General features: G+C 42.2%; 1 protein-coding gene across 7 annotated transcripts in view; it reads left to right on the top strand.

Moving 5' to 3' along the window:
• slc24a4b (solute carrier family 24 member 4b) overlaps positions 1-13,611 on the top strand; it is a 31,989-nt gene that overhangs the window by 13,867 nt on the left and 4,511 nt on the right. For 3 of the 7 annotated variants that reach the window (XM_056428815.1, XM_056428813.1, XM_056428814.1), the window contains exons 3-13: positions 3,711-3,787; positions 5,524-5,598; positions 5,677-5,761; positions 5,925-6,028; positions 6,336-6,410; positions 6,506-6,531; positions 6,940-6,993; positions 8,916-9,070; positions 11,699-11,868; positions 12,153-12,294; positions 12,788-12,954. In XM_056428815.1, the coding sequence (XP_056284790.1) occupies positions 3,711-3,787; positions 5,524-5,598; positions 5,677-5,761; positions 5,925-6,028; positions 6,336-6,410; positions 6,506-6,531; positions 6,940-6,993; positions 8,916-9,070; positions 11,699-11,868; positions 12,153-12,294; positions 12,788-12,954 (1,130 nt within the window). Of the gene's footprint in view, positions 1-3,710; positions 3,788-5,523; positions 5,599-5,676; positions 5,762-5,924; positions 6,029-6,335; positions 6,411-6,505; positions 6,532-6,939; positions 6,994-8,915; positions 9,071-11,698; positions 11,869-12,152; positions 12,295-12,787; positions 12,955-13,228; positions 13,344-13,611 lie in introns of all 7 variants that reach the window. The other 4 variants (XM_056428809.1, XM_056428812.1, XM_056428811.1 and 1 more) reach the window with 3 other exon arrangements.

Genomic DNA, 13,611 nt, shown 5'->3' with positions numbered 1-13,611 from the left:
CGGTTATATTTACTGTCATGAAGGCAGTTTAAATGCTGCAATGAGACTAATGCGCAATCTTGGCTGGATCAATGCCATGCTATGAAGATGCCAAAGTAAATGTCTCCGATGACATAAATGAGATGAAACATAAAAAATATCCACGAAAGGGATGTAAATAGTTAAATGCATCAGTTGATGAGTGGGCTTGGACCACAGACTGTGTAGCGTCTGATTTTTCTGTGCAGTGTTCCGAACGCTCCTCTGATTCAGTCATGTGAGCGCACACACCGCCGAATGTCGTAAACGGGCAACGGTGAGGACCGATGCAGCAGGAGGTCTCAGGTGAGCACTGTTCCACTTCACGAGTCCAGATGAGACGAGGGCCCAAAAATCGCCTTGTATTCGATACAAACGGCGTTATTCTGCTGACTCGGGACTACAGCGGCTTGAAAAAACCCAAATACCCGAATGATGTAACAAACCGTAGTGCCACAGATCATCGACTTGATTTTTTTTTTTTTCAACTATGGAATGGCGAGGTCCACCACTTTGATCCAGACTGAAATATCACATTGTAGAACAATTGTAAAATCACTTTGCAACCCTACCTGACGGGAAGAATGTATTTTATTTAGGGCTGTCAATCGATTAAAAAAAATTAACTAATTAATCGCACATTTTGAAATTGCGATTAATTAATCTCAATTAAAAGTTCATTCTTTTTAAAGACCAAACTTCACACAGAGCTGTGTTTCAAAGAGGCTCCTACCTATAAAGTGCCAGCGAGGTATTTAATATTGTGGATGATAAATTGTTTCTTCAGTGAAACATCAGATTAGTAAAAAAAAAGAAGTATATTGAGACCCCATTGGTCCTGTCATCTTTAACACTGAACAGCAGAACCAGTGGCCTTGGTAACTGACTGACATTCAAATATGTCCTGTTCACCCTCTGGAGGCTGGGGGCATTTTCTCCATTTTACAAAAAACATTACATTCACCTTTTAAAGGCGTTTGCATATGACACACCCCCACGTGTTCTACATCAAACATTCCAGAACAATCTCAGCTCTATTCAATGAGGCTCAGGTGTACTGGTGCCGTGTGCTCTGCTCTCTGACTCACAGGCTGCTATAGAGCCTCACCCGTGAGGTGGGAGGTCCTTTGTGATTTACTGAGTGTTCATTGGTTGTTTCTTCCCCAAAATGTTGACAGACAAACGGATTGACCAATCACGGTGACGGTTTCGTGTGGCGAGTTCTTCTCGCGCCGCGTCCCCAACACGTCGCCCCTCGTTCCTCTGTATCAGAGGGGGAGACGGGAGGAAGGAGGAGCAGGAGGAAACCCGACTGATTCATCCACGAGTTTAAACTGATTTATGCTCCTTATTTTCGCGGAAAAATAATTGTTTTAAAAACGGAAACAGTGTTAAACCGTACTGCCGCGGTTTGACACTCGGTTTGAGTGTAAAAACTTCAACGAACACCGGAAGTAAACAAAGTTGCGTTAATTGCGTTAAAATATTTTAGTGCGTTAACGCGGCCAAATTAATCGCATAGATTAACGCGTTAACGCAGACAGCCCTAATTCTATTTCATCAAGGTGATTTACAGAATGCGTTTTTAAAAGTCTTATCCACTGAGTGCCAGACACCAAATGATGTGACACCACCCAAATAAGACTAACACCTGGGTGACTAACTGCTAGAACAGTTGAAACTCCCCAAAAAATACTAAACTGTGGAAACGACAACAGGAACTCTAATGTTAGAATCCTAATCCATTGTGAGGATATTGGCATTGACTATGCCGACTAGAGCCTCAAAGCTGCTGCGTGACTCTAGATCTTGTTTCAGTGGGACATTTTATTCTGCATTGCAAGTCTAAATGTAAATACACTTATTCATATAATACTATCACAAAGTGCCGTACAGGGGTCGAGAAATCGAGTCAAAAGGTAAATTAAACCAAAGTGACCGTAAAGGAGGCCGAAAACATTACGACGGGTAAGAAAGCATTATAAAATAAGATGGCTTAATAAATACACACTAGACTAAATCAAAACGGATAAAGCAGGCCATGTTAACCAAACGCCAGTTTTTATACGGGCAAGTCTTTAGTTGGTTCCTAACAGCAGACTTCGCCGATTTAGCAAACCATGGGGATCTCCACAGCTTTGGTGCCGCTTCAAGTAGTCTGACCGTGCAGTGCTCGTGAGTGAGGATTTTAAAAGTGAATCTAATCTACAGGGAGACGGTGAAGAGATCACAGAATGGGGCTGATGTGTGTTTGTCCTAGTCAGTATGCTGGATTATATGCAACCGGTTAATTGCAGACTTGCTGAGTGAGGACAAAAGTGCATTACAATAATCGATACGAGAAGATGTAATGGTGTCTGTTGAAACGGATCTTGTTTTGCTGATGTTTCTTAAGTGGAAGAAACGAGATCTGGACGGCTGTTTAGCATGAGGGTCAAACGACAAGGATTGCTCAAATATTATCCCGAGATTACGCAGGTTGAGGTGGACGGCCGAGGAGGCTGAATCGACGCTCTATGTCATCGCATTGATGGCATCATCAGGCGCAATAACCAGAACCGCTGTCTTATCAAGTGGTTGTAAGAGATTTACTGCCGATTGTCACAATCAAGGAGCCGAGTTAACCTGAAGGCCTCATTGGGTTTGAAGGAGACATCGAGTTTCCTATCTGCATATAGATAAACAACATGTTTTAATGATCCGTCCCAAAGGTAATAAGTATAAATAACATTTTACAGGCAGTAGAACCGACGGTGATGAGATGTCTGACAAATTCACCCACAGACGATGAATACTTCCCTTTGCAAGATATGATAGACACTTTGAGGTCGAGGAGCACCAAGACTGAGAACATCAAGTAATTTTAAACTCTCAGCAGAGTGATTTTGGTCTCGTGTTATTTTGCAAAACCCTGACGGGGACTTGTCAAACATTGCGCCGCCTCTCCAATGCAGTAAGCTGGATGGCCACAGCAGTGTTGAATGGTTGTAACTTGTGCGATATGCGGGGCACGTTACAGGCTCGTTGTAAAGGGAAACGAGAGGCGAGCCTGCAGCTCGGGCTCAACAGGAACCGGTCTGACTGGGGCAGATCGCCACAGATGCCTGTCTGTCTTCAGCCAGGTGCACTGTGGGGCGGCGGTGGGCCGTATGGTGGCACCCTGGTCACACTGTGTTCCAGCTGGAGCTCTGGTGATGGATGAATCCTCGGCATGGGAGCTTTTTTTTCTTCTTCTGCCGCCTTGCTTTAATTCTGTATGACCGCAAGCTCTCAATATAGCCCGGGCTTTTACAGCGGCTTTTGAGAAGATGTGATTTCTTATATATTTTTGTCTCCTTCCGTGAATAAGTATGAAGTCATTGGTTGCCGAGTGGCGTGGCGTGCTGCAGGCTGATGTTCAGTCCTTTGGAAATTCAAATTACATTTTTTTTTTTTTTTAGATGTACAAAAGATGTTTGCCGTTTTAGGTGATTAACTATGAAGGGATGCAACAAGAGTCCAGATCACACTGATTGTTAGCATGATGAACACATTCAGTGACAGTGTGCTGCACCAAGGGGGTAGTCCAGGCCCACTCCTTGAGACTGACGCCCATCAGGAAGTCCTTTGGGCCTCACTGGGTGGGTTGAGGACGTCTACCTCGCCGTATTGCCGCTACTGTGTGGTGACCGTGACATTTCCTCTCTCCTCAGCAATACACGAGTTCCCCAATGACCTGTTCACCAATGATGAACGTAAGAGCGGGGCCCTTCTGTTCCACATCGCAGCGGTAAGAGGACCTTTTTTTAAATAGAAGCTGCTGCATCTTCCATCACATCTGTCCCCAGTCAACACTCACTAGAACTCAGCAGGTTGGAGGTGGATTCGAAAGCTTTTTACTGAGCAGACTTATTGCTTTTAGCTCCAAGCCATGAAGGTGAGGTTGGAGTTGCTGCATAGCAGTTTGTACTTAGCCAGGTTGTAGACAAAGCTTTTTAATGCTCAAATGATTTTATGCAAGAATCGACATTCACCCGTTTTCTACAAATCAAACTCCTAGATTTGAACTCATGTGAGGAAGATGTATCGAGAGGAAAGAAATGGCTTGAACGGTTCAAGAGTACTTTGAGCGTGGAGGTTCACGTCCTCTGTAATTCATATCTTTGCCGTGGGATACGAACAAAAGCTCTGGGAGTAGCTAAGTAATTGCACTTTTAATATTTTATGACATTTATTTTGAGTTATTAAAGCCAAAGCACAACCACATTTGATGAGGCGTATAATACTGTAAACAAAAAGGCCAGAACGCAAATCTGTACAAGTATGTATAATTAGATTTAAAATCAGCTGAGGTAACCCTCGTAGTCTTCTGAATGTATTCAATGCACATTGGAATGGCTACAAACTGCCAGCGGTTTTTAGTCTGGTTAATTTGAACAATGATCACAGCAATCCATAGGTAATGCGCTTCATGCTGGATTTAACTGGCTTAAAAAAGTTTCTGTTTGTCAAATGCAAGTCAGGGCTGCAGGATTTGAGAAATACTGAGGTCATGAGGCTCCCCTCATAACACATTCCCCATCCCGCTCATAACATTTTGACTAAAATAAATAGGACATTAATGGACATTTGATATCTCGGCATGATATGTTGCCTCCAAGCCTTAAGCACACGGTGGTTGAAATGCTGAGACTTTAAATAATCTATAGTTTTGTTGGATTACAGGAAGGGTTCACACCGTTTCAAGTCTGTCTTTTATGGTTGTTACAAAGCCTTCGCTGCATTTCGGCAAGGGAACACCGGGCATTTTATAAGAGGACTTTTTATAAAAAGGGCTTCAAGATGATTTGACTTTCTGGATTTGCCTAACTCTGACTATGAATCGCTAAAATTGAGGAGAGGTGTGAGAATTGTAGTCTGTCTTCTCGTCATGGTTAAGCGCTTCTCACCACTCCGATTACGTTGGCACGGGGATCCCTGCCTTCGAGGATACTTTATTCTTAGTAGCGGCTCATCTTCTCTCGGCCTGGATGAAGACATGATCGCTAAAAGGTTGTTTGCCCAAACTTGATCATACCGCAGTCCTGTACTGCCCCCTGTGGATAGCATAGAGCACTGCTGCTGGGGCTGCTGGGCCTTGATGATGTCACAGCTGATCTATAATTTATAGATCTCTTCAGCTACTGAAATATGCTGCCCCCCCCACCCCTCCTCTCCTCTCTCGCATCTATCCTGACAGATCCTGTAGATTTTTCAAATTGCAAGAGAACAGCTTGTTGCTGAATTGACGTTTGAATTTAATGCAGGCACTATCATAATTGGGTGCTTTGCTTAGAGATTCCCCTTCAACGTCCTTTAGCCGGAGAACATCTTTCTCTGCCAAGGCTCTATCAACTTCACTAATTTCTGCTGATTAAGGATCTATCTACACACACACACACACACACCCCGTCTTGCCCGTGACACACACACACACACACACCAACACACTCTCTTCAAATGTAACACTACTGTTTCTGTCTATAGGCACTCTACATGTTTCTGGCCCTCGCCATAACATGCGATGAATACTTTGTGACATCGCTGGAGAAGATCTGTGAGGTACTTGAGAGTTGCAGTCTTTGCTGTGTTGACATCTCACAATGCTGTTGTGTAAACCACTTTGCTTCATTTCTGCAGAAAATTGATCTGAGTGAAGATGTTGCGGGAGCCACCTTCATGGCAGCTGGCAGCTCTGCACCAGAGCTTTTTGCTTCAGTCATTGGTAGTGACACTCACACACTCATATACTCACACACTCTCACACTCACACTCTCACACTCACACTCACACTCACATACTCACAGGTCCAGGATGTGGTTACACTCAGACATTCCCAGATGGCTGATGTCACTGCTGGTTCTGATTGGCTGCCTCTTCATGTGCAGGTGTCTTCATCACCCACGGCGACGTGGGGGTGGGGACCATTGTTGGCTCGGCGGTCTTCAACATCCTTTGCATCATTGGTGTCTGCGGGATCTTTGCTGGACAGGTGTGTGTGTTGGAGGGAGTGACTCCGCTGCATCTTTGTTTATTCATAGGCTGCAGAGCAGCACATGTGTAGCTCAAGTTTTTCTTTTTTGCTGAGGGGAACCAAAGCCATCTGCTTCAGTTGTCTTTCTCAAAATGGTTTTAGTAGACATGGAGAACTAAACTCTGGAGGTATGAATAAAGCTCTTCCTGTCAAGGGAAACTGACATTAAGTTTGTTTAACACTAGATGTATGAATCAAAATGCTTCACAGAAACCTTGTGTACAACGGTCTAAAATCTGACTGCACGTTGCCCTTTCTAAATCAGGTGGTGGTTTTGACCTGGTGGGCAGTTTTCAGGGATTCCTTCTACTACACGCTGGCTATTTTGGCTTTAATTGCAGTAAGTTGGACCACATTATTTTTTTAAGTCGGCCTATATCTTTTACATTTTTTTTTTTCTAATCTAAAGGTTACATTTCCTTATTTATATTTTAGTTCATCTACGACGGGAAGATAGTTTGGTAAGTTATTCATCCAGTTTTTCTTTCAATGTGTCCATATTTGAAAAAAGAGAATATGTAAACTTGTGATTGTTGCGTTCACAACCTCGAGCACTTCTTCACACACAAGGTCTTAACTGCTACAGCTTCACTGTTCTTGTTTGTGCTCAAGCTGTTATTAAACGTTAATAGACCTTTACAATTCAGACCTCGTGTTGAAATACAATTTACTACTCAAGGCATTGTTCAGCAAAGGTTACACTCTGACTTAAAAGGACCAGTGTGTAGGATTTCAGAGGAAAACATAGTTATGAAGATTATATGCTATTTCTAACTGCGGATTTTCTTTTCTTTTGTTGCATGTGGAAACCTGAATTCACTGTCTTATATCATTTAGTTAAATTCATCCTGTATCTTTATCCTCACCAGGTGGGAGAGTTTGATACTGGTGCTCATGTATGCTGGATACATCCTTGTCATGAAGTGAGTGCTGCACATTGTTACTGTTCGATAATGAACTCCCTGCAACAATCTGAGTGGCATCGTGGGGAGAGTTGCTTTAATTCTTCTAGAACATTTTTTAAAAAAAATTGTTTTATTACTTTGAGTGATAAGAGCGCTCAGTAGTTTCATGGGAGGAATGTGTTTCCAGCTGGAGGGGAGGCTCTCATTCATGTCCGCTTCACACATTTTCTCATTTTGGTATCTTTGACAATTATGCAAGATATCAGAACTTAAAATAATTGAAAAAATAAATAGCTGCACATAGTCTCCCAGATAATTAGCTTTAATTTTTTTAATGGAGTTTCATTTGTTTTTATGAACTTTTGTGTATGTCATTCATGCCTTTGATTATTTCAATCATTTAAACTTTATTAGAATCTGAGTATTTTGTCAAGTGCATTCAATCACAATATTTGTTACAATCGTCTCGTTACTTTTCAGTTTGTATGAGCGAACTAGACCCGTCTATCTTGACACATTTGAGTCTTTTCTAGTCCAAACTGGCAGCGCACGGGGTCCTGTGCCGCCCTCTGTCCAGCTGGTAATCTGTTACACTCTGCAGCAGCCTGCTCGCTCCCTGCCATAAGGGTTTAATCTTTCTCCCTCTGCAGTGGCTAAAAGCACAGGCTTAACCGGATCTCGCCTCCTTTCTCATTTGGAGGAAAGTGGTGCTTACTGTATGTGCCGTCACATGTCTGCCTCGCCCCAAAAATATCCGCTCGCCACTTTGGGCCGTTCCAGTCAAAATGTAGTAAAGTGGGTTTAAAATAGCCCGATCGGAGCACTGAGGTGATCTTCCAGGGCTCGGCCGAGATTCGATTCTTCTATAATAGCATTCCCACTGCAAATTATGAAGACAAATGACAGTGAAGGGAAAGGAACGAAATAGAAGGGTAGACATCTCTGTTTTAGAATCTTGCATAATGAGTGTTTTTGGATATCATTAGTCAAGAATACTTGGGCCTAAAACTGAGCCGCCGACTGTCTTTAAATGCAGCCCTCTAAACTAATCCATGAAACAGTTAGCCTGCGTCCATCTGTGTTTAGCTAGCTAGACTTTTCTCTGGTTTGAAACTCTTACATATTTAACAAACAGTATTTATTTTACAGACTTGCCAATGCTGGGCTTAATCAATCTTTATAACATCTAAGAATCACTAGCCATAAACCCACAATTCAGAGGATTCCACTTAAAATGTGGAATTAAGATGACTATTTAGTTGTTTCTTGCAAACTGAAATGCAAAATATTTCTAGTTTTCATGTAAGCTTTTAAAGGTGCATCTTTGATTCAATTCAGTGTATTTTATAAAGCCCAATATTAAAAATAAATAATTTGCCTCAGAGGGCTTTACAATCTGTCCACATACGACATCCTCTTTCCCAGGACCTCATATCGGATCAGGAAGACAACAAAATAATGGAAAACTATTTCACGTGGAAAAAAGGGAAGAAACGGAGGATCCTTCTCGAGGATGGACAGAAGCGATAGATGTCATGTGTACAGAAGGAAGCATTAGAGTTGCAACACATTATTCTGAACGGGATAGAGCTGTTACTTTGCACACTGTGTTCAAAGGATGCAGAAGGGAATGTTTGTAATCTCTTTATGTAAAAACTCAAATGGTCTCATTGAAGAGCCTTGTTGAGGATGAAAGCCATGTGATTGGCCTCTTGGAACACTTATTGCTCTTTTCTTCCATTATTCAGAACACCATGTTTCAGGTGTTTTTCATACAGTTTATGCTGATGTTTGTTTTTTTAGCAAATCATTGGAGCCTTTTATCAGAGTCTTAAACCCTATTTGTGAATCTTAACTCCATCTTATTTCTTTCCCTTTTGGACTCTGGGCTGAATTATTTGAGTCTCTAATTCTGGGCTTGTGCTCCATCTGGTTATTAGATTCAACACCAGCATGCAGAGGTTTTTCATGGGCTCGAAGCCGAACAAGAACGTGTCGAACGGTAACGCTGCAGCCAGCAGTGAGATGGAAGACGGTAATACTAGTTATGACTATGTTTGGGATGACGACCCGTCATTGCCTTTAATCTCATCAGGTAAGGTTAATCAGACAGGCCGGCTACCAAAGATTATTCTGTCACACCATGAATTGGATGTTGGAAAAAATATGTTTACTGTTTTACTTTGATTATCTGGAAGACATTCCCCCCCCCCCCCCCTGTCTGTTGGAGGGTATGTGGCTTTAACATTGCCCCTTTATGCTGAACTAACTCAAGTATTTTCATCTTCTATGGGATTTTCCTGCAATTGACATTTAGGAATAGTTCAACATTTTGGGAAATATGTGTATTTGCTTCCTTGCCGACAGTTGGATGAGAAGATTGATAATTCAGCTTATGAAACGGGGAAAACGGATAGCTCACCTGGCCCAAAGGTAACTGCAGAAATGGTCTGCCACATCAGCTGTGCAGCTCAAGTTATTGTTCCCGCTTCAGATTTATTCATGAATTCAACAAACACGATTTTGATGTTAATATTGAGCGGCGTCTCGTTTTTCTCGACCAGGTTTCCATGTTCGCACCAGTTTGTTATGCAACAGTGTGCTCGGCCAACAAGCTGCTGGCTGTAGCTTGTGTATATACTTGGGCATGAGTGATATTGATCTTCTCAACTCTCAGCAGGACTCTAAAAAAACACACCTCCCGAAATGTCAAACTATTCCTTTAAACGTGATTCCACAGGATCATTTCCCAAAGATCTAGACGTCAGTCCTTCCCCTCATGAACTGCACTACCTGATGTATTCCTCTTGCGTTCCTTGTCCTGTGGTAATTTTAAAGTTCCCGTTGTTCCTCCATTTATTCTCTCTGCCCACCCAGTCCTCTGCTCAGATGAGATTCAGTTGCTTATCACTGAACACCTGGCACAAAATGAAAAAACAATTTCAAAATGGGAACAGCATAATGAAGATATTCTTAATCTTCCTTTAGTAATGCAGTTTAATGTCAAGGGACTGTTGTATTTGGTTTGAAACTTGTTAAAAACACTTCTTGAAACATTTTACTTTTCTAAACCTCTTAATGTCACATTTGGAAGAGATTTCCTCACACAGTTCTCGACTAATTGCTTTCCTGGTTTTGACCTTTTTAGAAGTGTCAAATCGGTGACATTTAACCCCGACCTTTTTCCTGCGGTAGTCTTAACATGCCTGTCTGTTTAGCCTTACTAAACCTATTCTTGCTTACTGTCAACAGTGTTGTGCTGCTGTGTGCCAATTCTTTCTGCTTGCATACTACTTTCTTCTGCTGGTCTCTGGGGCGTAGACCCACTCACTCCTGAAGTGGTAATGGATTTCACAAGTGGAAATGTTTATGTTCACGCACTTAATTTATGTGCATCCTTGCATGCATAATAAGTCGGATTAAGACTGAGTTTAAACTAATAAGTGTACTTCAGAACTTTTTTCGTTCCCCATGCACTGCATCTTGTATCTAATCGTAAGTGCAGGGCATTAAAGAGTTATAGGATCCCAATAAATACTTTAAAGATGTGTACTATTGTTAGAGCACACATTGACTAAAGTGGACTGACCAAGTGTCCGACACCTGCACAACAATTTGAGATGGTTGGATCAAAGATGTCCGAGGTTGAAATTCATCATAAATATTCAGAACTGTTGGGCAACTTCAAAGCTGCACCAGGCAATTTGGGAAAGCTATTTGATGTTTTGATCAGTATCCGGAAATCATGTTAACGCGGTGTGTGTTTGTGATGTTTTATACCGGGGGGGGGGGGTTCAATGTTGAGTCCAGGGTGGGAAATCTCAAAGATTTCAAAATGATTTTCCTGCTGAAAGAAGGAATAAATCTTCTGGGAATGTTAATCTGCTACTCCATCAGGACCAGATGATAAAAAAAAAAAGAAGTAGCTCCATCATAACTGAATTAACTCAAGCCCCTAACTCTTTCAGCTAAGTTTTTTTTTCTGCAGATCTGTGATATTATCCATATTTACATGCATACCAGTGCTACATCCTCAACTATATGTTGGTTAATGTACCGGTAGTGTTGATGTGAATATTTTCCACATCGCCGCAGCAATATTTCATATCGACGGAATGATTAAGTGTTGGTTTTATGTCTCTCACACCCTGCAATACTGTAAAGACAATTGGCAACATCAAGGCACTAACGTCTATTTCTAGGTGTCTTTGTAAAGATGAGGGAGTGGTGCAAAAGGAGTCATTTCCAAAGACATTCATGCATTTGTCTTTTTAGGGGACTTTGTTGCGCTGAAGTTTGATTTGTACGGGCATAAAACTGCCCATGTTGTGATCTAGGGTAATGGGAATGGTGCGTGTTGACTTCAAAATCTTGCCTGCTGCAGCTTAAGTATTGCCTTGGTGACAAAGTAGCCCTGGTTGAGCGTCCATTAATGTTCCTCAGTAACTTGGCCCGGGACACTGTAGTGCGTCAGACTACAAAGTGACACTACAGATGTTTATAGCAAGTACACATCGCTTTAAGTCTTAGTTTTCAGGATGCTACGGCGGAGAGTACTTTTTTCAAATGGTTCAGTCGGGAAGCACTTCCACTTTAGTGAGACAAATATAATGAGTAATTCATATAAGCTTAGGTTTATGGGTTGATGGTGTGCTGGATTGACACACAAATGACTTGATGAATAAATTACCTGTGTTTGCATCCTATTCCTTCACACCTCCAGTTAAGCCCACTGAGGCTTACAGCCGTGGATCAGTGGTGATGGTGGACGAGATCATGAACGACAGCCCTTCAAAGTTCCGGTTCCCAGAAGCTGGCCTCCGTGTCATGGTCACCAGCCATTTTGGACCTAAGACCCGCCTGCGCATGGCCAGTCGCCTCATCATTACCGAGGTACAGCCCAGCGGCGTTGCCCCCAGAAGAGGGCGTAGCTGCTGTGTTGAGTGTATTTCATGTTCAGCTTTGAATTTCTGAGCTTAGTTTGAAATTTCAGGCACTACTTTTTGTTTCAAGAGTATCCTGATCTCATCTCACTGGCAGTTTACATGTATTTGTGTTTTTCTTATATATATATATATATACTTATGACTGCAGAGACGATGCATAAAACTTAAGGCGGAAACGCAGCAGTCCAAGTCTTTAATGTGCTCTTTGACTTAGTTTCTTCTTTCTGAAAGCGCCAGAAGTTGGTCCAAGCGGCTAATGGAGTGGAGACGCAAGTGATTGACGGGAAGGTTGAAATCGAGAATGGAAACGTGCCAGAGGACAAACCCAGCGAAGAGCCAGAAAACGAAACTATCTCGCCGTTTCATATTCCAAGTACGTCATTTGTTAAACTACACTTATAAATTCAGGCTTGGGTGAATTCTTTGGTCCGTATACAAGACATCAGAATAATCTTTTGAGTTTGTTATTTAAGATCTTTGACATTTCAGACATGAGACAATTTCATGTTCTGCCGTATTGCTAACTTGAAATGAGCAAGGCATAACTCTCTGCTTTGGTACTCATTGACGACTTGGCTCAAATGCATCTGTTGTTGGCACAATAGACGGAGGACGGTGTCTTCTTACAACAACTTTAGCAATCCATGGAAATAATAGATTGACATTATCGAAGAGGGGAAGCCAGATTAAATTACAAAGTGAAAAAGGGGTTGTATGAAATGCATGTTTCTTAATATTTAAATGAATATTTGGAAAAACAAATGTGTTGCACCTTTTGTAAGCATTAAAATTGTAGTTGAACCTTTCTTCACCGTATTACTGAAGAGCAAGAGGCTAATCGTGTGCCCGTGTGTGTTGCCGCTCAGGGGGCATCGGCAGCAAGTTGAAGTGGCTGATCTCGTGGCCCCTGCTCCTGCTGCTCTTCTTCACCGTCCCCAACTCTGGCAAGCCTCGCTGGGAGAGGTTTTTCATGCTCTCCTTCATCATGTCCACCGTATGGATTGCCGTCTTCTCCTACTTTATGGTCTGGATGGTGAGTGTGAAAGCAAGAACTTGTACTTGTAGACTGAGTCGTGCTGAAATTATGAATTGGACATTTTATTTTTTCATCTCTTTGTACGATATCATTGTAAATCTAATATATTTTTGGTTAGACCCCACTGGAACAACATAATCAAGGGCTCTAGATGAGTGCGATACACTAATGCAGCAGGGAAGCTTTACATACGAGTACTTGGTGTTACGGTTGACGTGCTTTTTCTCATTCAGACATTTTTGAGCTCCGGCACTCTGTACGTTTCTCTCAGGTGACTGTAATCGGCTACACTCTGGGAATTCCCGATGTCATCATGGGCATCACTTTCCTGGCAGCAGGCACCAGCGTCCCAGACTGCATAGCCAGCCTCATTGTGGCTCGGCAAGGTAGACCGCTCCTTCTGAACCGGTGTTAGATTGCAATTCCATCAATGCAACTTATTTTTAGTACAGAGAGCCAGACGTGGATGTTACCGGGGAGGCATTGTATCACTCGTCCTTATGGAGAAAGTACTTTCTGGGATGTTCCTTTTCTTAAGGTGACAGCACATAGATGGAGAACTTTTACTAGATATTAAGATCTCCGTATTTATTGTAAGCATCTTTAGTGCAGGTGGCATCATAATGCACGTATGCATTTTGGCAATAATTGATC

Source organism: Pseudoliparis swirei, chromosome 12, assembly GCF_029220125.1.
Source record: "Pseudoliparis swirei isolate HS2019 ecotype Mariana Trench chromosome 12, NWPU_hadal_v1, whole genome shotgun sequence".
NCBI lineage: Eukaryota > Metazoa > Chordata > Actinopteri > Perciformes > Liparidae > Pseudoliparis > Pseudoliparis swirei.
The sequence above is the reverse complement of the archived record's forward strand: the minus strand, read 5'-3'. Positions and strand labels throughout refer to the sequence as shown.